Source organism: Pezoporus flaviventris, unplaced genomic scaffold (assembly GCF_033815535.1).
Source record: "Pezoporus flaviventris isolate CSIRO_AGI_PZ_B2104156 unplaced genomic scaffold, CSIRO_AGI_Pfla_v1 ptg000036l, whole genome shotgun sequence".
Lineage (NCBI taxonomy): Eukaryota > Metazoa > Chordata > Aves > Psittaciformes > Psittacidae > Pezoporus > Pezoporus flaviventris.
Window position 1 is genome coordinate 16,968,033 of NW_026892584.1, and position 23,700 is coordinate 16,991,732.

A 23,700-nucleotide genomic window follows, 5' to 3' on the forward strand; every position below is an offset into this window, starting at 1 on the left:
CAGTATTAAGGCTTACTATGAATGTTACTGAAGACGATGTGTGAGGTTTACTTAAATGCATTATTTTTAGCTGCTCTGTATTTGAAGGCCAAGTGATATTTGTAAGTAACGAAAGCTATTCACTGTATTTTCTTACGTTGGGAAGAACTGTAGTCACTGCAAGATGTGATTAGTATTCATGGCATAAAAGGAAGTTATTTTCAGGGTAGAGGACTTCGTGAGAAGATAATTGGTTAGACCAACATTCTCATTAACCTAATTTGCATTAAATGTGCTTCTGTGAATTGTACTTATTGCTTTTCCATTTGAAAGACATGCTTTGTTAATTTACTTAAAGAGCCCAGTTAAACTACATTTAAGTAATACCCTTTAATTCAGCAATACAATATCAAATTGAGGATCTGTTATTACCAACTTTTTGAGTGTGGAGATTCATAAACCAGTTCTTGATCCCAGTGGATTTTCCTGATGAAGTAGGTTTGTTTAGTTGCTTTAGATCTGGTCATTCTCAGATACTGAGAGCATTTGACTAATTCTTCAGTTAAATTTTACTTTTTTTTAAGAACAGAGGAAACTTTATTTCCCTTGTGACTCAGCATGAGAAAGAACTGGAGGAGTCTTGGGGATATCAGAAGAAAATCCTTATGCCTTTGTTCTGATAGTATGAAGACTTTGAGGATCACTTGGTTTAATTATTTTTCAATAAAGCTTCTTTATATATGTATCTAAATTGAGCCTTTAAAATATGAACTGTTAAAATAGAAATTAGTTTGCACATTTTCATACCCGTTTTAAAGTCATGAGACTGAAGAATGAATTTCTTTAATTTTCAGCATTAGTTATCACTTCTTAGCAGTATTCTAAATATTCTAAAACAGAGGGATTTATTTCTTCTTGTGCTGTGTGCAGTGAAGAGGGAGGCACTTTTGTCAGCAGTGAGTCAACTGTGAGTGCTCAAGTCTTTGCATCTTCAGATAGATACATAAAGACAGGATGTTATTTTTCTGTACTGCTGAGCACACCTAGCTATCATGGAACATGGTGTTTGTGAATTATATGAACTAAATATTTGCAAAATTAGGTGTCTTCTTGTATATCTAATTGTTAATTTCAGTGAATAATTATTTGCACTTGTACTGTTTGATACTGGTTATTTTCAAAATAGTAAAATCTGTATGTATTGAATGTAAACCGAGGCCTCGCTGACCAGGCAGGGTTGTATGTCAACCCATTAATGTTGGCCAATGTTGGATAACCCTAATGAAGACAGGGAGATGCAGATTCAAGCTGGACATGGTAATGGTCATAAATATCTATATAAATACTCAACTGAGAACTTTTGCTGGAATGTTTTTTAAGATGACAGTGATGGACATGCCAGGTACTTAGTGTGTTTAGAATGCAGGTACACTGCATACCTCATGAGCATACATAAAATGCAATAAATTGGAAAAGCACTTCAGATACAGAAAAAGCCATGGACAATAAATTTTACATGCCTGCTGGGGGATAGTTAGTTTCCCTTCTTTTATTGTTTGGCAAAGAAATATGAAAATCTCTATGCCTTTTCACTACTTATTCATTCTGTTTGCAAAACAGAAGCTGGCTGATGGTTGCACTATTGAGTAACATTGTTGAAAGGCTGAATTCTGGTTAACTTTTGGGACAGGAAAACAGTGGAAAAGAAGCCAGTTCTGGGGACAGCACATTACGTGTTCAGATTCCGTATGCAGGATTAAGGGCATGATTCAGGAATTGCTGAAGTTATGAATGGCAGTTCGATGTTGAGAGCTGAATGGAAGTTAGATGCTCAGTTGTTGCTAATGTCATTGAAAACTTCCTCTAGCACATTCATTCTCTGTTAGAACTTGGGAAAAAATGAGCTGTTTCTCAACTAACTGCTGGGCTAAATCCTACTGACTCATAGGTGAGCTGCAATTCTGGGGATAAAATTTCATCTCCTTCAAGCAATAATTCAACAAGGGATTTGTTTGTTGTTATTTTTGTTTTATTTTGTTTTTCCCATAGAACTCCTGAAACACCTGTTTGTTCTTAAACTGCATAGTCTGGGAAGGTGTATGTCCCATACTCGGCATCAGCACCATCTTTGCTTTCTGTTACTCTCAGTCTTTAGCCATTATCTCGCAACACTAATCTTTCATGTTTCCTCTGTCACAGACCTTACTATCTTTTTTGAGTTCCTAGAATTTTTGCCCGTTCTTTATTCAGTGAGTAAATTTATAGGACTTTCGCAACCTGTCATGGAACTGCAATAGAAATATTACATCTAAACCAAAATAATAACCCAAGCTCCCCTATAGTAAAAGGAAGTTGTTACTGTCTTGGAGGAATGTGGTAAGAGGTTAGGAGATCCTGTAACTAAGATTATATGTGTATCTTAACTAGCCCTATCTAGGCTGTCTTTTAATTCGGTCCCTTGTGCACATGAGCTGGAGTTCAGGGTTCAGTGCCTTTTTTTTGATGACATGCCTGAGTAGGGGCAAGTTCTAGGAAGAGAGAGTCTGGAGAATTTAGCTATCAGACAACAAGAAGTCTTTACTTGGTGTGTACAAACTGATTTTTATGACAATTTTTATCCATTTTAAAAGAGATCTGCATGTTGATAAGTGAAAATCTGTCTACAGCAGTTTTAAAGATGTTCTTAAAACATGGCATTTTGTGAATACTGTACATGTTCCTAGTATGTTGCCAGATTGGACTTTTCAATTAAAATCTTGCTTGTTGACATCTAGCATCTCCTCATTCAGTTTTGAACTTGTTGCACCTTTCAGTACTGTTTTGCAAACAAGAGTTGAAAAGATCTTTCTATGGAATTTTGGCTTAAAAAAGCTTAATATTGTGAATGCATGCAGCATGAAAATTATATGCCAATTTGTTGAAGACGAGACATTGAATTTACTTCTGCAGGGTTGGGAACTTTGGAGAGACCTTGTTATTAAAAAAAAATAAATGTGTGTTTTATTTATTTTCTGTAGGAGATTTCCTTTCACAGTTCCGATTTGCTGATGAGAAGGAATGGGATAGAGAAAGCATGTGCCATAAGCAGGTAACAGAATTATCATTCAAATGAGCTTGTATGGATAGGCGCCTGGCACAGAATACCTAGGCAGTTGTGCTTTCAGCAACCAATAGTTTAATACAGTAATAGCACTCTTTAATTTGTATATTTTTATTAATTTGTCCCTGATGCTGGAGGCTCTTGGGTCTTGTCCTTATTTCTTTATTTCCTATTGAAGACTAATCAAAGCAGCAGGCAAGGTTTTTGAGTAACATTGGAGGAAAAGAAGCAAATCCATACAGTGAAAGGAGAATAAGGAACTCACTTTGCTTTACTGATGTATCAAGTCAGCCTGCCTTTTTCAGTGGTATTAAAGAGAAAATGGTTTAGAAAAATAACCTATGAATATAGTCATATTTGATTATGAAGCTTCTTCTAGTTCTTTCAAATTAACAGTTTATATCCTCTGGTTGCAACTTAATCTCCAAAATTACTATGGGTCCAACTAGATTTTAGATTATTTGGATGCAGATCATTTATGCTGGAATAAAAAGGGACAAAGCAAGAGAGTCAGCTGTTTTCTATATAAGGATACTGGGATGTGTCTTAATTTCTTCAGCTGCCTTCCTCATGTAAGTCACCTAAATTATTGCAAGATAAATGCTTTTATCTTCCAAGCTTTTCTTAAAATTGCTGCAAAACTGTGCTTGAGTGTTTGCTATTTATTTCCTAAAATATTAACACTAGTTATTGCCTGGGAAGTGATATTTAAAGGTACATTAAAGTCACAAAGTCAAATTAAAATTAGGAAATAAATCCAAGTGCAGTTTTTTAAACCATCATATGTTTGTTCAGCGGGATGCAGTCTTTCAGTGACTGTGTTGTTTTTTTTTTCTTCACAGTTCTTCCTGCTCCTCATATGCAGGATGTCAGTGTCCAGAATATTAATTTCTTCATAATCTCCTCATAGGCTTTGCATTAGAGCATTTAGGTGATTTGAACTCAAATTAATTTCTGAATGGCTAACACCATTGTGAGCAGAGTGAAGTTGCACATTGCCCATGGTTTTCACAATGTTCTTCTGCCTGCCACTAATGAGACTGGCTCATTGTGAAGTGTGCTGTGGGGGGCACATTCTTCTGCCTCTGTCCCTACCAGATTGGTGTTACTCATCCTGCCTCATCCAAATTAATTGTTTCAAACTGTTTCATGTCTTTCACTGTTCTTGCACCGGTTTGAAATAGTTTACTGCACAGGTCACAATTACCCTCTCTTTGATTTCTTATGTTACATCAGAATCCTGGCACAAATGATTTCGTAACACTGTTTTTTCACGTTGTCTCTCGTCATCAGCCTATTACCCCTTTTTGTTTCTGCCCTATCTTTCTTTTTCATGAAAACTGTATCAGGTAATAGTAATTTGTATTTTTCAGTAGAAAATGAGTTAACAGCAACAAAATATGCCTCTGCTTATTTTCTTGAACAAGTAATTACATGTGCCATGAAGCATGTATAACTTGTTAAATGCTGCTTTGATCCCTTTGAGGTTTATTTCTTATTTGTTTGTTTTGTTTTCATTGAAGCACCACTTCTAGTGAATTGGATATTGAATTCCTTCTTCCATTATGTTATTTCTCAGAATTCCTCTTTACCTTCGTCCTCAGCCTTTCCTCCTCTTCCCCATCTTCGTTTCCACCTTCACTCGCAATGTTCATTCACATATATCTTTTGGCAAGTATACTTAGCTCTTCCCGAATGGACTTAAATGTTATTCAGTGATACTTGACTATTTACACTTTTTTTTTTATGTAACTGGATTCATACAGTATCCTTGTGCTTTGCAAATATGTAGAAACCATATTTGATCTTCAGTATCTGTCAAAAGAACTGGTGAATTGCTTGTTAAAAGAGTTTTTGAGGTTACTTGTACTAGTGAATCATCTTTGATGGTGCTCACATATCCACTGTAAAATAAAGTTGTTAGTAAAGAAGAAAAATTCTAACCATCAGATAGTTAATTTGTTTGGACCTTTTACACCATTACTGGATACCAGAATCAGAATTTGCATACAAGAACCAACTGCATTGTGTCATTTTTTAGCTTTGTAAATATGCTATGAGAACATACTGTGTCTTTGATGCTCATTCTTGCTGTGCGTACAGGTGTCAGAAGCCATCCTGTTGATTGGCTTTGGGAAGGAGCAGTGTGAATTCCTTTGACAAATCTCTCAGGATATGGCACAAAACACTCTCTACTAATTTATGAGCATTTGGAAGTCTGAATGTCTCTGTTAGTCTATACCACATTGAGTGGGACAGTTTTTTGTCTCTTTAGATTTGGTAGCAGCTTCTCTGCTTCCATGAAAATGAGAGTATGGACTGAACTTGAGCATTTTGTTTTCAGATTTTAAAACATGTAATGGATATCAAATTATCTTTTTCATTAATGGTTAACATGCTCAGAATCTTCTGCCGTATGTGAGCTTGAAATCTGTTTAAGTTTACCAAAGTCCAAGGTGTCCTTTAAAAGCCTCAAATGTTGCTGGTCCATTTTCTGTAAATTTGTTTTTAATACTTTACAGCCAAAAAAGAAAAGGGCCAAGAGACCAAGTAACTTCAATACCTGTTATGTTAGTAAGTAGCTTTTCCACCTTTTACAAAACTAGGCAGCATTAGAGTATCTGTCTTGAATACTATTTTAGAAGTGTATGTAGCTATAGTTGGTTGCTTTTTCAAGCGTTGAAACATTTTAAAAAATGGGGAAGTACAAAAAGGGCCATTTTGTTTAGGCAGTAAAACCAGTAGAGCTACTTACAAGCAACATGGTTCGATTGCTTAGAAAATAGTAGCGACTCATTAAAGAATGGCAATTCCCATTGTATAGCAAGCTTCACAGATTAAAAGATGTTTCAGCTGGTAATGTCTCCTACATCATTGTCAACTTGCAGAACTATTTCCTGCTTTGGATTTTGAAGGCATTGCCCAAGGAGCATTCCATATACACCTTTAAGTGATTATTTTCATTTTAGCTGTTATGGTAATTTAGCCAAACTAAATTAGTACATGTGTCATTTAAAACTATGATTTAAGTCATTATTATTTCATTTTTATTTCAATACAGCCATACTATGTGTTTAATTATATTTCAGTTATCGGCACTTTCTGTTGACTGCCAGTCTTTGGCCCAGGCCCTTCAGGAATTACCTCTACATCTGAGGTTGAATGTAGATGCTGAACTTGTGCAGGTAATACTGTGAATTTTCACAAGAAAATGCAAATATTTTAAGTGAAACAATCTGTGCAAGAATGATTACTTTGAACTTGGTCTTCAAACGTAAGTACAATGCGTTTTATAAGTAAGTACATTTATTGAGACTGGCATGTCACATGGCAGGTAATGCAGGCTGCTGTTCTATCAGCACTTATGCTTTGTGTAAACAAAATGAAAGAATGTAACTCCCATGGGTTGAGATAAGAACAGTCCACAGAATCACAGAATCCTAAGGGTTGGAAGGGACCTCAAAAGATCATCTAGTCCAACCCCACTGCAAGAGCAGGGTAACCTAGAGTACATCACACAGGAACTTGTCCAGGCGGGCCTTGAATATCTCCAATGTAGGAGACTCCACAACCCCCCTGGGCAACCTGTTCCAGTGCTCTGTCACTCTCACAGTAAAGAAATTTTTCCTGATGTTCACATGGAACCTCCTATGCTCCAGTTTACACCCATTGCCCCTTGTCCTATCACTGGACATCACTGAAAAACACCTAGCTCCATCATCCTGACACTCACCCTTTACATATTTGTAAACACTGATGAGGTCACCCCTCAGTCTCCTCTTCTCCAAGCTAAAGAGTCCCAGCTCCCTCAGCCTCTCCTCATAAGGGAGACGTTCCACTCCCTTAATCATCTTTGTAGCTCTGCACTGGACTCTTTCAAGCAATTCCCTGTCCTTCTTGAACTGAGGGGCCCAGAACTGGACACAATATTCCAGATGCGGCCTCACCAAGGCAGAGTAGAGGGGGAGGAGAACCTCTCTTGACCTACTACCCACACCCTTTCTAATGCACCCTAGGATGCCATTGGCCTTCTTGGCCACAAGGGCACATTGCTGGCTCATGGCCATCCTCCTACCCTCCAGGATCCCCAGGTCCATTTTCCCTTCACTACTGTCCAGCAGGTCAACCCCCAACCTGTACTGGTACATGGGGTTGTTCTTCCCCAGATGCAAGACTCTACACTTGCCCTTGTTGAATTTCATCAAGTTCCTCTCCACCCAACTCTCCAGCCTGCCCAGGTCTCACTGAATGGCAGCACAGCCCTCTGGTGTGTCAGCCACTCCTCCCAGTTTAGTATCATCAGCAAACTTGCTGAGGGTACATTCAGTTCCCTCATCCAGGTCGTTAATGAAAATACTAAACAGCACTGGTCCCAGCACCGACCCCTGAGGGACTCCACTAGTCACAGTAACTAAGTTATAACACAAACCACTGCTGCTGCAACCAATAATAATAATGATAAGGGAAATAACAAGGGAAGAGAATACAAGTGCTCACCACCCGCCAACCAATACCCAGCCCGACCGAGCAGTGATCTAGCCCTTCCAGGTAACTGCCGCAGTTTATATACTGGGCATGACGTGCTGTGGTATGGAATACCTCTTTGGCTAGTTTGGGTCAGGTGTCCTGTCTCTGCTTCCTCCCAGCTTCCCCTCCTCCCTGGCAGAGCATGAAACTCAGAAAAGTCCTTGGTCAGAGTAAACATTACTGAGCAGCAACTAAAAACGTCAGTGTTATCAGCGCTGTTCCCAGGCTGAAAGTCAAAAACACAGCACTGCACCAGCTATTGAGAAGGAGAAAAATGACTGCTACTGCTGAACCCAGGACAGAGAACCAGTGAGACTTCAATATTAAACCAAAATTCCTATTAAAAATAAAAATAAAAATCCATCTGCTCAAGCAAGGTGACCCTTACAGAATAAATTTTGCTTCTGTTTGTAGTTACATGAAATGCTTCTGTGACTGACACAACAGTGCTTTTTCTTAAGGGAGCTCAAACAAATCTGCAGATGTGATGTCTAAGGGTATCAAATGCTACTTTCAAACAAATAAATGCTACTTTCAAATACAGTTTTCTTCTTAAGAGTTCTAGTCATTGTTTTTGACTTTTGTCAGCGTTATAAAGTGTGTGTTATGACATTTATCTTTTGTCTTGGCATTGTGACTGGTGAAGTGGTCATCAGATACGGCGCAGTGTTATTAATGCCAGGACATTCTGATAAAAGCAGAATCTGTGTTCCATGGTTAAATAATGACTTGCCACTTCTTGTTTCACTATGTGATAATGTTTTGTAATTTGGTTTCATTTTTAAAAATATACAGCTATAACTTGTGACTTTTGCTAAATGATTTTCAGCAACCTGTAGTATGGTTTGCTTTCAAGACTGGAATTTTGGAGGGAAGGCCTAACACGGGATAATATTTCTAGCCAAATTCTGAGTATCAATAGGATTTCAGGAGAGAAGAATTAAAGAGTAACTCTCCAGGAAGTATTTATTTGTGACACTATAGAAGTTGCTAATTTAGCATACAATCTCATATTCTGATATAAGTGATAAAAAGAGTTTGTACTTGCTTTGGTGAAAGTATCATCATGTAATTTTACTTCTGAATTCAATTCTGCTGAAATCCATTGTGCCTTTGTAAGGGGTCAGATGGAGGAAAAACAAACTACATTTCAAAGTAGAATAGTAAAAAGGGAGTTAATCATCAGGAAGACTCAAGTACTTTCTTGTACTCTTAGGCATCAACACCTGAAGAGCTCCCACAGATGAAATCTAAAATTATCAAAGATGGCAAAAAGAGAGAGCTTCTGTTCCGACAAGCTCCAGCTCAAAGTGAAACAGTGTTGGTGTCCCACGCGACTGGCAATTCTGATGCTCCTTCAGAGCCTGGAAGTAAAAATAGTCCTAGAACAACTGTAGAACCCTTTCAGAGGGTTCATCCACTATCAAAGCAAGAGACTGACCATTTGGATGAAGAACTTGATCTTCTCCTGAATCTAGATGCCCCCACTGATAAAGAAAACAGACCTGTGTCAGAAGCATTATCCTATAACATATCAACTGAGAAAAATTTGAAAAATGATTGTAAGGAAAATGGTAAGATCTCTTTTCTCCTCAGCATGCCCTTATTTAATTTACATTGCTCTCTGTTTTGGTGATGTTTTGAATTTGTGATTGGCCAGTGAAAGTACTGCTGTCATCATTTCTGTCATACTGCATTTACCTGAGGATATGTTCTGACACATTTGTTTCTTTTGAATTTTATCTCTCCACTAAAGTTCCTTCTGCAGAGCAGCACTGGTCTTGTGAATCAGCAAAATTTAAAATTAAAAAAAAACAAAAATAAAGCACTACTAGAGAATTTTAGAGTGGATGGTAAAGCTTTCATGTAACATTATTGGCCCTTAGTTCACTGTGCTGATAGCATACAGAAGAATTGACAGCTATTTCTGATGGCTTGTTATAAATGCTCTTTTCAAACTGTACTAGCATCAATTTTATAAAATTGTTTAGCATGGAAACAAAACATATGCAAAATTACAATTTCAGAAAAATCAGCAACCCCTTTCTTTTGTTTGCATTGTTGGAAGCTACACTGCTGTTTGTTTTGATGGAGGTGGCTTACTACTCATCCCCAGTCCACCATGCTTTAAAAGAATCTTTAGCATCTTTGATTTTTTTGTGTGTGATAGTCTTGCTATCTTAATAAGCCCAAGATGGCTGAACATGTAGGATATATAGCAAACCTTGTTACTGAAGACAGTCTTGAAGTGCTCTTTTATTTCAGTGGTAGGTCATGCTTTTCACTCCAAAGCACAGCTTAAATCATTAAGAAAACAATGCCATCAGAATATGGAATCATACTGTAACATGTGCTGTAATAATTGTGCAAGGCAATCTGCTGGTGTGGTCTCCTGCTCTTCTACATTAAAGTAACCTCTGCAGTGATGGGATTGCCAACAAATTGCAGTAGGGAGAACACTTATTGTCTGCTGCAAACCAGGCCCTGTCTGCCTTGAAGCCACATTGCTCTGGTTGAGCTTTTTAAGCTGTCTCATCTCTTTTACTGTTGCTACTGTTTATTGTGATTCTTAAGGAGAGATTTTGTTTAAATAGAGTCAGTTGTATATTAAAAAGCAAAATGATCTGGGATGAAGAGCTGGTATGGAATTGCTTCGAGATTTTAAAGTGTGTTCTTTTCACTTTTTAGACCCTTTAAAACTAGATATGCCTGAAGAGAAGAGTACAGCATCACAGCAACAGCAAAGTACATCTAAAACTGTTACTGAGGAAGAGCTTGAAGAGTGGCTGGACAGCATGATTTCTTGAAGCTCAGATTTTCTTCCGTGAATAACTGAATATAGCAAACATTAGGTAGAAAGTTGAATCTTCTTTAATCTCCCTGTTATTTCCTTTATATTTCACTTTATTTTTTTTTTCAGTCTGCCAAAGGTCCAGCTTTCTTTGCTGGTACCTTAAATTTTGTGCAACGAGAGTTAATCTAGATGTGATTAAAAATTGTCTAATATTCTTAGAAGGGTCTAAAATTTGTGATGAAATTAGGATTTGCTAAAGATACAGGTTACACTATATCCAAGAGAAAGTTATTTCAGCTTGTACTTGCTCTATGTAGTCCTTAAAAATAAAACTATGAATGATGAATGAATACATGTGTTTTTAGTCATCATCCTCACTTCACATCTTCATACTGTAGGGAAATGCGAAAGACAATAGCAAACATAGTATTTGGTTCATAATACTTTATTGCAGTGGGCACTTTTTATTAGAAGGAAAAAAAATGCATAATTCTAGCAGCTTCTACTTGCAGGTGACCATTAATCATTGTTTTATTTTGGCCTAAGATTTAAATTGTATTCATTGTGATACAGTGTATGTCTTTTAACAGCAGCATTTAATAAGCTGTCATTGAAGGTAGTGTATAAACAAACTTTAAGTGCAGTTTCATACAGAAAGACAGAAAAGCAATACAGTTAATGGATCTGTTCACCTAGAACACTAACATAAATAAAAAGTTTGCATAGCTATGTCTACAGAGGTTTTAAGGCACTTAATGTTTCAAGGTTGACAAAGTGTTTGAAAATGTTTTCTTTTTAACTGCTTAAAGCTTTTCAAGCTGTATCTTAAAATACATTCACTAGCAAATAGTGGGGGGAATAAATGGACAGCAGTTAGTTAAAAGAAGTATTTTTTTCTGAGGCATGGCCTCTGGTGTTCAAGTTCTTAAATGTCAAATATGCAATTAAGACACCTTGTAGCCCTTTCAACTGCACTGCCAAAGCATTAGGTTAATGACGTGGTTAAAAAATTGCTATAATTTCAGATCATGTTTGAACTGGAAGGCTTAACCCAGCATAGCTTTCTCTCTTCCAGTGAAAATTCCAACAAAAGACCTGTTTCATATGTAGTAGGTACAAAAAGCCTATGAAATAGTATCACATTTTATGTATGTCTTGAAGTTTAAAGACATTTAAAGTAAATACAAGATGTGAAATTATGTCATGAATAGAAAAGAAGGGTTTTTTTTTTCTATCTTGGATCTTAATAGTTAATGAAGAAATAATTTGTTTTGTGGTATTAGCCAAGTTGATCCTCATACTGTTTCCGGAAGCAGTCCCCTGCTGGGAAAAAATCCCAACATCTTTCTTGGTACATCTTCCACACAAATGACTCCTGAAAAAGAGAGTATTTGTTTTAACAGACTTGCTGCAGTTAGTGCTGTTTGACAATAACAAGATACTATGCCTATGACCATGGAGTAGAACTGTGAAGACATCATTAAAACTCAAAACTTGTATATCAAGAATGTTTGTGAAAGTATTGTTCTGCACTTCTCTCGATTCAGTACTACTGAAATTTAAGCCCTATTAGAAAAATACTGCATACATGTAAGTTAATCAGTCTGTTATATCAGAGCAAACCTGCACACAATTTGTATAGATAGAATGTGGTTCAGTTTGCTTGGAAAACACTGAAGTATACGGTTCATTTGTAGTGTTTGCATAACAGCTTCTCATTTGAGATGAGATAAATAAGAAAATAAATAGGATTTAATTATCTCTTATTTACACCTAGGGCCTAACAACATTGAATGCACATCCATGTACCTATCTATAGATTGATTTAGACTATAAATATAGCAACTACTTAATCTTTTGGGGATAAATTACAACTGGATATTTCAGGCTTTCATTTCAGAGATAAGATGACAGTAAGGTAACTAGTAGAGTTCTGACCCACTTCTGGGTCAGTGCTACCACAGTTCTGGGTAGAATAGCACAGGGCTGCAGCCTTCTCCTCTACCCTCTTTTTTTTTTTTTTTTTAACCCTTCCTTTTATTTCACTTGCAGAAAACAATCAGGGAGGGTGGCATCATCCCCACTTCCTGGTGGTACATCAGTTCCACCTGGTGGTACTGAGCTACAAGGCTGCTACACGCTAGAGGGTAATTTCTTTTCTACTCACCTGGCCAGTATGCTCAGTTTCATCCTTGTTAATGAGGTACATTAAAAAGAATCTGAAAGAAGCACATGAAGAAAGCAGGTATTAATGCAGAAAACATCTCTGCCTAACCTTTCCTAGCCTGGGATATGTAAAGGAGATTATGCCTATCAGTGAAGTAATGATATTGCTTATGCTAAAGGAGAAAATTCTATCCTCTAGCACGTCTCCTGTAAAAGTGCTAAAGATTTAAGACATATAGAAGTGGAAAAATGAGGTTTAGCATTTTCTTCATCTTGGTGCTAGGAGCAATACCTGAATTAGGCATATGCCAACTCCTATACACATACGTTCCACCACTTCACTTTGGAAGAAGTTGGCTACTATGCAAGAAGTTTAGAAGTGTGGCAAATCCTCGGCTGCACCAAGATTTCCAAACACTGATGTCATGTAGCTCGTAAGCTCAACCTGGCCATGCAGCTCATAAGCTGAACTTGGCTATCTCAGATCCCTGTGCTTACTCAAATGTAGAAAGCTTCAATTAATTAGGAAGGATGCAGAGTACTAACAATGCTCTGTTTCTGTGTAACAAAACTCGTGGCTGGCCACTTTTCATGCCATGCCTTTCGAGTTAGTTAAACTTGGTATGTGCTTTCATTATAAAGAAAGTAATGTACACTGACTAGCATTTGTATAATTAAAGAGCAACCTGGTTAAAAAGATCGTCCACTATATATATAATATTAAGGAAATGGCCATTTCGAATTTACTGTGAATTGCAGGTTCCCATATACCAATTAACCATTTCAGTATAGTAAGAAGAGCTTGGAGGTTGTTGGCTGGTAAAACTATGGATGTTCATGGAAATTTGCCTCACAAAAGTAATGCACATTGATTTTTGCAGTGTCAGCTGCTATGCAAGGAGTAAAGCAGCCTCCATGCCAGGAGGCTCAAGTAGGTTTTATTTTTTAATTTAAAAAGTTCAGATGCAGCCTTCCAAAGCCAGACATCTATAAGATGCCACCAGTTTAGCTCCTTTAGTTCTTCTGGCACAATGCTCATGTAATTAGCATTGTTGCATGACCAAGTAACTTTTTAAATATCCTCTTTGATCTGCTCTGTATTTACTAATGAAAGTAGAAGATCACTGTGTTGGGAGATTGGGCAATAGTCTAAACAGATACAACTCCTGATTGCTTAGAGGTTTCATAAAGCTGCACTATCACTAAAGAACTATAGGGTAGACTTATACATTGTTTTGTAGCTTATCTTTCAGGAATCTTCTCGAAATGCTTTTGTTTGGATTTTCTTTCTGTCAAATTGAAGCTATTTTCAGTGGTGTCACCAACATTACCAAGCCCCAGTAGTCACAATCAAAACTTCCAAACTAACCTCAATTATTAAATTGTTGTTCCCTATCATTCCACATACCTGGATTTCCTTTGAGAGGAATGAGGAGTTAATGTGCCTTCACACGTCATTCCACTAAGGCAGCTCTTGTAGGAGCATGTCGAAGTTAGTCATAGGTATGGAGTAGAGGAGGGGAGATCAGGAAAGAATGGAGATAGATACTCCCCAGTTCTACAGAATTCTGTCTTTTTATCAGCAATGCATGGATCTAAATTACTCTGGAGTGGAAAGGTCTCTTTATTGTAATTCCAGTAGTAAAATATACTTACAGATAGTTTGCCAAGTTGTGTTCCTGCAGCGTATGTGTTTCAAAGCCATGTGGGGTTGTGTCAAAATAGTCGTTGCCGATTCCACAAATAAAACATTTGGTCTAGAAACACAAGTTGTGGTTACAAACCAATTTTATCTCAAAGACACTATTTTAACTATTTACAATCTAGATGAGTAAGAATAATGAAAAATGTAGAGTGCGTCCTCATACCTCCATGTCTTCTCTCACTTGTTCTTGCTGGTCTCTTAATTCACCAAAAGCATCAATGATCAGACCTATTTCAAATAGAAAAGTAGCAACACTTCCGCACTTGGCAATTTTCATATTTCAAGTAACGTCTGCCAGATATCCTCCATTGTCTTTGGAGTTTAGCTTACTTATGTCTAGGTTGAAAAGTTCAAGGTACAATTATCAATTTCCAGACATTGGAAGTGTTTATGCAATGCTCCTAGCAGGAACAATTTCTCTTACATAGAAGTACAATATTCAGAGTGAAAAGGCTTTTCTGGTCTTATATTTTGGTCAGTTTAAGCTTCCATAACATCATCTCTTTTGTTCCTGTGAAAGAATTTAATTTTCATTCTCCTTCTCTTGGAACTCGTCTCAGCTTTCGTTGCACAAAGACAACTTTGCTCCCACAGGCCCCCTGCAGCCAGTTCGGAGCAGCATTCTGCCACTTCCAACACGCTAAGAATAGAGTTGGATCATTTTGGAACTGTGACATTCCTAATTTTTTCTCAGTATAGATGTATTACATTTTTCTTTGCCACCAGATCGCCATAAACTGGTGTTTCTTCTGAACAGCCTTAGGTCAGGTTATACAATGAGTGTTGCATACCAAAGTCATTGAAGGAAGGTCTCATTCTCTGTAAACCACAGCTTCAAACCAATTAAAACTGCAGATTGTCCTCTAAAGAAAGGAGGAAATGGGTATGTGGCCATCGTGACTTTCTCCATGTCCTTTCCCTTTTTCAAGGGAAAAGTCTCCATTCCACAGACAGCTGTGGTGGTTCCAAGCTAAAGGTATGAAAAGTGTCTACAAGCAAGGCTCTCCAAGTTTAAATGGTTATTACCAATGGAAGAACAGTGATCCTGCACAAACTTCATCAATTCTGGATAGCTGTCACAGTGTTCATAAACACCGTAACCCAGTTGAGTTATGTTTCTTGTGCTTTGTCGTTTTGTAGAACCTGAGACAATGCATTATTTATGGATTAAGTAAAAAAATATTACTTTCAGAATTAATGATTTTATCAGCTCAGAAATAACTCCTTACAGCAATATACTGATAAATTTACCTCAAACACAAATACGGTTTAAATATATTGCAGAACTTAAGGAAATTAAATTCCAACAGTCTCTACCAAGGTAAGTGACAGTACCTTGAATAATGGCCAGTAGGATGACAATGACAAAGAAGAAAAATGTGATGTCAAAGACAATTCGATACATTTCATAAGGGTCTCCTGCGGGATCCTCAATTTCATCTCCAATGCCACCACCAGCCCTTACGCCCACATACATGTGGAACAGGTAACACTAAAAAAAAAAGAGGAAAATTACAGATATATTTACTGTGAATGATTTTGTTTCCCTATTGAAAAATGATCCTGCTCTGCTGATTCTTTTCACAAGTTACAGTAAAAAAGAACACATACTATCATTCCTCATGTATCAGTCAGCTACAGAATCTTGTAAACCACCTTCAATCACACAGTGGGTTAAACCCAACAGAAATCTTTAAGCCTAGCCAGTGTTCTGAAGTCACATTGGAAATCAATGCTGGTGCTAAATAATCAGCATAAAACCTCACAAATCTGGTCTTTTTTAAGCAAACACTGAACAGACACATACATCCATTTTTATAATGCAACTTTAGTGTTCATGTAAGATGCTGTTACAAGTTTAATCATATTTAAAAACATAACTTGAGATTTATTTACCTCACTTGGTAGAGTGGTTTAAAATGTAATATAGATGTAATAAAGTTTCATTATTCCAAATACTCCTACATTTATTTTATGACCAGATGATTGTATCCAACTTGGAGAGGCCCAGTTAAATAATACTGATTGGGCATATTTCATAATTGTCATTTGCACATCTGACTTAGCACTCAGTGCTTGAAAGAAAGCCCAAGAATAGGGAAGATCATTTTGTGAAGTCCGTGACACACCTCTGTTCTGAGGGGCTTTATTCTATCTTTGGCTTACAGCACAGGGCAGAGATTGACTTTTCCATGGAAGAAATTAGCTGGCCTCAAACTCTGAATATTACATTTTTAATACCTAATTTGTTCTGTTTTCTGTTGACAGTAAGAAAATCAAAACCTCTTCAAACTGTAATACGTATCTGTAGCATATGTCTTAATATGACATGACATTGTGGTAGCAGGTAGAAGCCAGAAGGGAAATTAGTAGCATTATGTTATCACTGGTAATAAATAACTTTTAATTTCTCCTTTCTCTACTCACCCTTGACTTCTTACTTCTTGACTAAATTACTAGTTGTAAGTGGTTTGGAACAGGCTTTTATAATTAGTGCTAATAACATCATATACTTTATATAACTGAAATAAGAATAGGAAGAGCTTGCACACTTGCAAACATGAAGAACAAATTGGGTTTATTTGTGCTGTACAACACAGCTTCTTTTTGCAGAGTTGACCAGTTTGTCATGAAATTTCTCCCCTGTACTTCAAGGATTTGCCATCTTCAAATGTAGAAGGTGTTGCAGCAAATCATAGACCACAGAATATAGGACAAAAATCCAGAATATCTTCCTATGCTTTTAAGTGTCACCTATCTACTGCTGAGTTTAGAAGAATAGACTCATGGATTTAACATCAGAGGCATCCCTGCTTGCTTATCATTTTATCTTAAGTATCCATTTTAAGATTCAGGATGAAATTTGAAGCATGCCAGTAATATTTTAGTTACCGTCATCATGTCATCACATTTCATGTCTGGTTCATCTTCATCTTCACTTTTGTTGTAGAACTTGCGGAAGAAGTTGAATGCCACAACAGTGTAAAGATACACTACTACAGCGAGGAGTCCTACAGTAAGCACAAGCTGTGTATGGAGATATGACAATGTTAGTTTCAGTTTCATTCCGTCAGAAGAGATATGCTAGCTCAGTTATTGCCTTAAGTATTGAAAATGTATCATATTGTACCTTTGCCAATAAGGAAACTAAAGACAGGAGTTACAATAGCTTTGTGGTCTCCCTATTGCTTGGAGGTGTGTTACTTTGCCCTGCTCTCACATGAAAATCAAAGGGATTTTGTATCAAGAAATTGAAGTTGTTTCCATCTTTCTGAGCTATATGCATAAAAACTGTGTATCACTGAAGCAATATTTCTAGTATTTACTTTAAAAGTTAAATTTACTAACTCGAAAAAAACTAACCAGTTAATTTGATAAGTAATAAATAATTTTAACTTACATTATGCATCATCTATTTTCTATTCCAAAGCTAGTTAGCTAAGCCATCAATAAACTAGATAACCAAAGAGTAAGTAATTTAAGCAAATAAAACTCTTGGGTGAAAAAGTTTAGAAGTCAATAAGACTAGAGTATTGTTGAAGTTAGATGATATAGCATTAGAAGATGCAGCTCTGGAGAGGAGTTAATGAAGGCTACATCTTTTAAAAATACAACATTTACCATTACTCCTTTAAAAGAAATGTTATTGAACAACTCAGTTTATCTCTTTCTGCAGATCTGTCAGTATGCTCCCAGTGTGAACATTTCAACTGAAAAATCTGCAGCTTTCAGTGTTCATATCTACTAGGAAGAAAAGCAACAGGATTAGAAAAACTAATCTTACCTTGTTCAGAATGTATACTAAAAGCTGTCTTGAGTTGAAACAGTTTTATCAATTATGCCAAGTTTTGAGTGTTACATTTATTCATAAAGCAAATATATAAGTCACTACACTTAAAATAATACTACTTTTGGCCATCCTGGAGGAAAAAAGAGGAGATAAAACCCTCCAAAAAATGCACTATTTTAGAAACTGCTTTCCTGATAAGGGAAGAAACTTCCATTGTTCCATTTCTGCTGAAAGAAAATCTGATTTTTGCATGATGAAGTGACATATAAATATATTCCAGTGTGCAAGCACATTCTTACTAGCTAAGTATTGAAATCTCAGTGCCCAGATCATTATTACTGTTGTAGCTAAGGAGAGATTGTGAATTCTTATTAGTTATCACTAATCAGTTCGTCACTGAGCATAGAGAAAGAGCTGGGGAGACACTAATTCATACTCTTGTATTTTTCTAAAATGATGCAGCACTCTGTGGGTATAGATTATTAATTATAATTTCATAGGATTTAACATGTATTAGGTGTGCTGCACAAGACATAATGGGATGTATTCTTTAATCCAATCATGATTAATATGGATTAAATTCCAGTATTTCCTAGGTACCACAAGATTATTTTTTTTCCAGTACTGTTACCAAACACATTCATTTTCAGACTTTTTCATGTAGCACCAACCTGTTTGCCATTGTGAGTAACTGAAGACAAAATGGTACGCAATGTCTTGAAACCCATAGCGATATCCAGCAGATGAGCAGCAAAGAAGAAGTTGTTGTAGTGCCCAAGGATAGACATAGTCGTGTACCAAGCTAAGTATAGAAATGACTGCAGAAAAAGTGAAAAGCAATAGAATGTTAGCAGGTGCTAATGTGCATTACTCGGATGCAGAATATTGCTTTTAGTCACTCAGTTTATGAAAGAAAGCAGTGCTATCATTCTGATTTGAATCACAGAATAGTTAGGGTTGGAAAGGAATCACAGTCTGAATGTAATACATGTTCAAAACCACTGTCTGACTCTGTCTCTTACCATCTCCACTGTGTTTATTGCTTAACTGAAACCTCTGTCTTTTCATATTTAAATGCAGTCTTCAGTATATATGTTATTAACATCAAAATCTTCTACCTTAAAACTGTTTTGGTTGGGGACCTTGTTATACAGAACTTTAATTTTTAATACTGATTCTGGAGGAGAGAAAATGCATTGTATTACTCATAAGACACTGTACTCTAAGTCTCAAGACCACATCAACCAAGACACCCAGAAAACCTAAAGCACATAATACAGCTTATTCTTTTAACAAGCAGTGAACCTGAAGCCTCTTTGATGTGAAAGCTTTTACTGAAGGACAATGGCTCAGTGTGCTTTTAGTGCACAATGAATTTATACATCTTTTCTTGATTCACCTTGGCCTTCTTGTTTGTTTTGGAATATTCAAGAGGATGCAAAAAGAAGGTTCATGTAAAATGGGGATTTTAATATGTGTGGTCCTTCCAAAGGAGAAGGTATGAAAGAAAAGAATTAACCAACCACAGCAAACAGATGATTCAAGAATAAAAATCCTATAGATGGTGCTTGATTTAGAAAAGACACCTTTGGTGGCTAGATTGATTTCTATGAAATTAAATGAATGTACAACTAACTTTCAGAATGGTGACACTGTATTAATGGTGAGGAAGTGCTTAATACCCATTTGAATCAAAAAGAAAAATATAGCATAAATTAAAGCAGTTTGCTACAACACAGAAACCACTATTTTAAAATGGCTCTGGAATGCAGTATTATTTGTGTATGTTTGTTTAAAATAAAAGCAGATGGTGGAAGACACAATCATGTTTAGAGTAAATCAAAGTGTACTCACATTATCAGTGAAAACAACTCCGAGCTTCCAAATGTGGTACTTCGTATCAATGGAGCTTAACCTAGGAAATACAAAGGTTTTGATATGCATCACTGTTAAAATTAAGTATTGAATTCTATAGGGGTAAACAACAAACTGGGTTTGGCATATCACATTTGTTTGCTGAAGGTAGTGATACACATTAGCTGTTATTTTTTGAGTGATGTAGGCGCTTCATTTTTCAGAGAGTATTCATTAACTGAGCACCCTTACACAGTTTCTAAACCACTGAAACTGGTGGAACAATTTCAGTAGAGCAATACTACAGTATTCCACTTACAAAAATTAAAATGTGTCTTAAAAGTAGTGAAATGTGGAACCTGATTTGTTTGAATTTAAGAGGTAAGTGTTCTGTCTAGTGTAAAATGTTGCTAGAATTACCAAGAGAAAAGGTAATGCCTACTGCGTGATTCTAAATATTTTATTAGTCATTAGATGGCATGCAAATGGAAATCTTTATTCTTGTGTGCCTTAAGTAGCGAGGAAATCAAACTCTTGCAGAAGCCTAATTCATTTGGGACTTTCAAATTCTGATCTTCACTCATGGATTTGTTCAGGAAAACATATCTAACTTTTTTTTCTAGATACCTAGCATATAGATATTTTTTTATCAATACTTTTCCAGTCCTTTGATTTATAAACTAACTCTGTTTTAACACCTAAGGAACTTTTAAATGCCGCACTGATTATTGTTTAAACTAAAAGAGTGGCCAACTATATCAGTCAGCATCGTATTAACGATTTGTTTCTAACTTTTATAGGAGTAAGTATACATGTTTTAGAACAAACAAACAAACAAACAAAAAGCTTTTTTATTTTACTTCCACACTAGGAAGACTTCTCCATTCGAATTTTCCATGCCAAGGAAAACATCACTGCAGTTTCAATATAAAATCTGATTTAAATCTTTGACAGTGAAGTTGTGCCAACACATAATGTGTCTGCAAAGTTCAGAAATTATACCAGGACACAAGAGATGCCTCTTCTGGTTCGCTCTCTTCCACTGGACTAAAATCAAGGGCACTTTTTTCCAAACCCAGAAGTTCTGCGATGCGCTCTGCTCCATATAAGTCTCCGTATTTGTTAATAACCTAAAAATGGAATAAGAGAAACTTTTGCTTAGGGAAAGTCCTAAGTGACATTCACCCTGCTTTAATCCAGCAGTTGTCAGAAATTAAATAAAGTCTTTCACAATTAACTACTAGAACAGTCAGAACTCCAGGGAAGCCAGGCAGGGGAGCATATAGAAGAAAAATAGAAGCATTAAAGGCTGTTATCTGAAAGCTTATGTATAATTTGCCATCATTTAAGCTGGCATTTTTTTCTTTTTTTAGGGGGATGAGGAGGCTTTGTATCCTAAAGATGACAATGACTTTAAATTAGACCTGTGTGGCTGATTGGCAGCACAAAGTTATTTTGAATGCCTGAGTCTAGGAAGGAAACCATAGCCTTCTGTCTTCCTCCCTCCTACCACCTACGCTGCAGCTGCCTGTTCACCGAGACATTTGCCACCACAGTGACTTCCATAAAACAAATTTCAGTTCTCAATTATTTGTATATATATGTTTACAGAAGTATATTACACATAGATATTTGAGCTAACTGAATAGTAGCTTATTGCCATGTTGAACATAATAGAAATATAAAAACCCTACCTTCCGTTTTACAAATTTGTCCCAGTAATTATTAGGAAAGGACCTGCATAGGCAAAGATATTTCAAGTTATTTAACTGGTTAGAGGAAAAAACAACCCCCCAAAAAAGAGAAAACACTATGTCCGTTGCTGCAGATTCTAGTACAATTTCATTCTCTCACACACTGTGCTTCAAATTACAAGAACAATTTCTTTCTACATGGACAACAGCTGTTACTAGTTATCATTTACTGCAATATCATCCTTCCCCCTAACATCTCCTTTTCTTTTTCCCATCCATAAACACAACTGGCTACAAGAGGACAGTAGGCTAAATATTATCACCTAGCGAGCCTAACGACTCCATAATAGCAGGGTAGTCAATGTAATATCATTCATCTCTTAAATAAACACGTCATTGCTTCTAGCAATACCATCAATATGGGCAATGATTTTCAGAGGAAAATAAGTCTTGTAGCATAAATAACTTTTAAATTCACTGGATTACATTTCAAATAGAGGCTGAACTCCTGGGAACCAGTAGATAGTTTGCCAACATAAAGTAAAATTAAAATAAATAACCCCATAAAATTGCAAAGATCATTTGGCAAACACCGGGTTAGTGGTAATCTCAGGTGTATCATATTGTCATTACTGGAGCTGATGTCCTGGAACAAGACAAGGTAGAGCTAACAGTAACAGCACTGGGAAATACATCAGCTTTGACCTGCAAGGACAAAGTGTTCTCTCTTGTCAGTGACATTTCCCAGATCTTTAACATGATCATAAAAACCATTTTGCTTAAACTGTCTTATGAACAGCAGTTCCCAGGCATCCCTCATTCTGACAGTCTTACTGTATATTATGGCTGTTTTGAAGAATGCCAGTTAGCAAGAAACACTACAAAATTTAAAGTTTTTCTCTCCTTACTTCCTAGATGTAACACGGAGGTTAGCAAATATGCAGAAGGATAAAAAAGTTCAGTTCAAATGAAGTTACTCCAGATAAAGGCAAATGGTTTCAGTGACTCAGATGGTATTTCCTGGTACAATGATCTGTGTCATTTCCTTCCTTCGTTTCTCTGACTTTTAAGCAAAACATATCTCTAATGTAGCCAGCTTGCATCTTTCTCTCTCACCAAAAACATCTAATGGTGCTGCATTTATCAGGGTACCTCTTTTGCCTTTTTAATTACTTCTTTTATTCAGTTCTGGAATGCACATTTCAGTATATACACAGTATTGGGCACTGTCCAGCAGTTGTTATCCTGATGGTACAATACCTGCACTGAACCTCAAGTCAGTTCACATGAGAAGGAAGGATTAGTCTGATTAGTGGAGAACAAGCTGTACAGCATGTCTTTTGGGGATAAGCTGACAATATATCTCATTAATTCATGCTTGGTTTTGTTGAGAATAAACTTAATGGATGTTTAGATAGCTTGCCATCAATCGCTAAAGAAACAAGTTGGAAATCAAGCAAAGCTCTCCAGTTACCCAGTTACTAGGGAAAGACTGTAATCTAAGCCTAGGTATACTAGTACCAAAACGTGATTCTGTTTGTTTCAAAAGAGTAAATAGCCTGTAGATAAGGCATTGTTTCAAGAGAAGAGAGTTGACTTGCTGTAGTTGTCTGTGTTGCTTCTACAGACTGCTGGAGCTTACTGATGTTTTTTGTGCCTATACTTGTATCATTCACTCACAGAGCAGGTGAGTCTCCTAGAATCAGTGTATAACTGCTACCGTATTTGCTAGTGCGCACAACCTGACAGTAATTCCTGTCAGACCTATTCAAATTCTGGGATTGCTATTTTCCACTAGTTATTTCTCTTTTCACACAAAAATTTTGTTACAAAGAAGTGGGAAAGAAAGGCAGGAGAATGCTGCTCTACAATATGAATGTGAAATTGAGTCACTGAAAAGGAAGTGATCTTCTTAAAGCTTTCTCCATAGTGACTAATACGTGAAATGTCTTGAAGAGAGCTTGTAAGGGAAGGTGCACAATCCTTGCAAATTCTAGAAAAATTAAAAGGAGGTGGAATATACATGCTAAGATGGTATTTGTTAAATAAACAGATAATGCAGGATTTCACATCAGAATCTACTGCTGTAGC

At 36.6% G+C, this 23,700-nt stretch overlaps 2 protein-coding genes across 2 annotated transcripts in view; one reads left to right on the forward strand and one right to left on the reverse strand.

Moving 5' to 3' along the window:
* Window positions 1-10,471, forward strand: part of AVEN (apoptosis and caspase activation inhibitor) — a 97,349-nt gene extending 86,878 nt beyond the window's left edge. The window contains exons 3-6 of the mRNA XM_061463379.1: window positions 2,997-3,067; window positions 6,169-6,264; window positions 8,823-9,180; window positions 10,295-10,471. Of these exons, the coding sequence (XP_061319363.1) occupies window positions 2,997-3,067; window positions 6,169-6,264; window positions 8,823-9,180; window positions 10,295-10,413 (644 nt within the window). The 3' untranslated portion in view covers window positions 10,414-10,471. The remainder of the gene's footprint in view (window positions 1-2,996; window positions 3,068-6,168; window positions 6,265-8,822; window positions 9,181-10,294) is intronic.
* A 356-nt stretch (window positions 10,472-10,827) lies between these two features.
* The window catches only part of RYR3 (ryanodine receptor 3), a 223,905-nt gene continuing 211,032 nt past the window's right edge, over window positions 10,828-23,700 (reverse strand). Inside the window, exons 95-104 of the mRNA XM_061463377.1 lie at window positions 21,610-21,652; window positions 20,918-21,045; window positions 19,916-19,976; window positions 18,733-18,879; window positions 17,164-17,298; window positions 15,607-15,763; window positions 14,435-14,499; window positions 14,223-14,323; window positions 12,568-12,619; window positions 10,828-11,775 (exon numbers count right to left, since the gene is read on the reverse strand). Of these exons, the coding sequence (XP_061319361.1) occupies window positions 11,680-11,775; window positions 12,568-12,619; window positions 14,223-14,323; window positions 14,435-14,499; window positions 15,607-15,763; window positions 17,164-17,298; window positions 18,733-18,879; window positions 19,916-19,976; window positions 20,918-21,045; window positions 21,610-21,652 (985 nt within the window). The 3' untranslated portion in view covers window positions 10,828-11,679. The remainder of the gene's footprint in view (window positions 11,776-12,567; window positions 12,620-14,222; window positions 14,324-14,434; window positions 14,500-15,606; window positions 15,764-17,163; window positions 17,299-18,732; window positions 18,880-19,915; window positions 19,977-20,917; window positions 21,046-21,609; window positions 21,653-23,700) is intronic.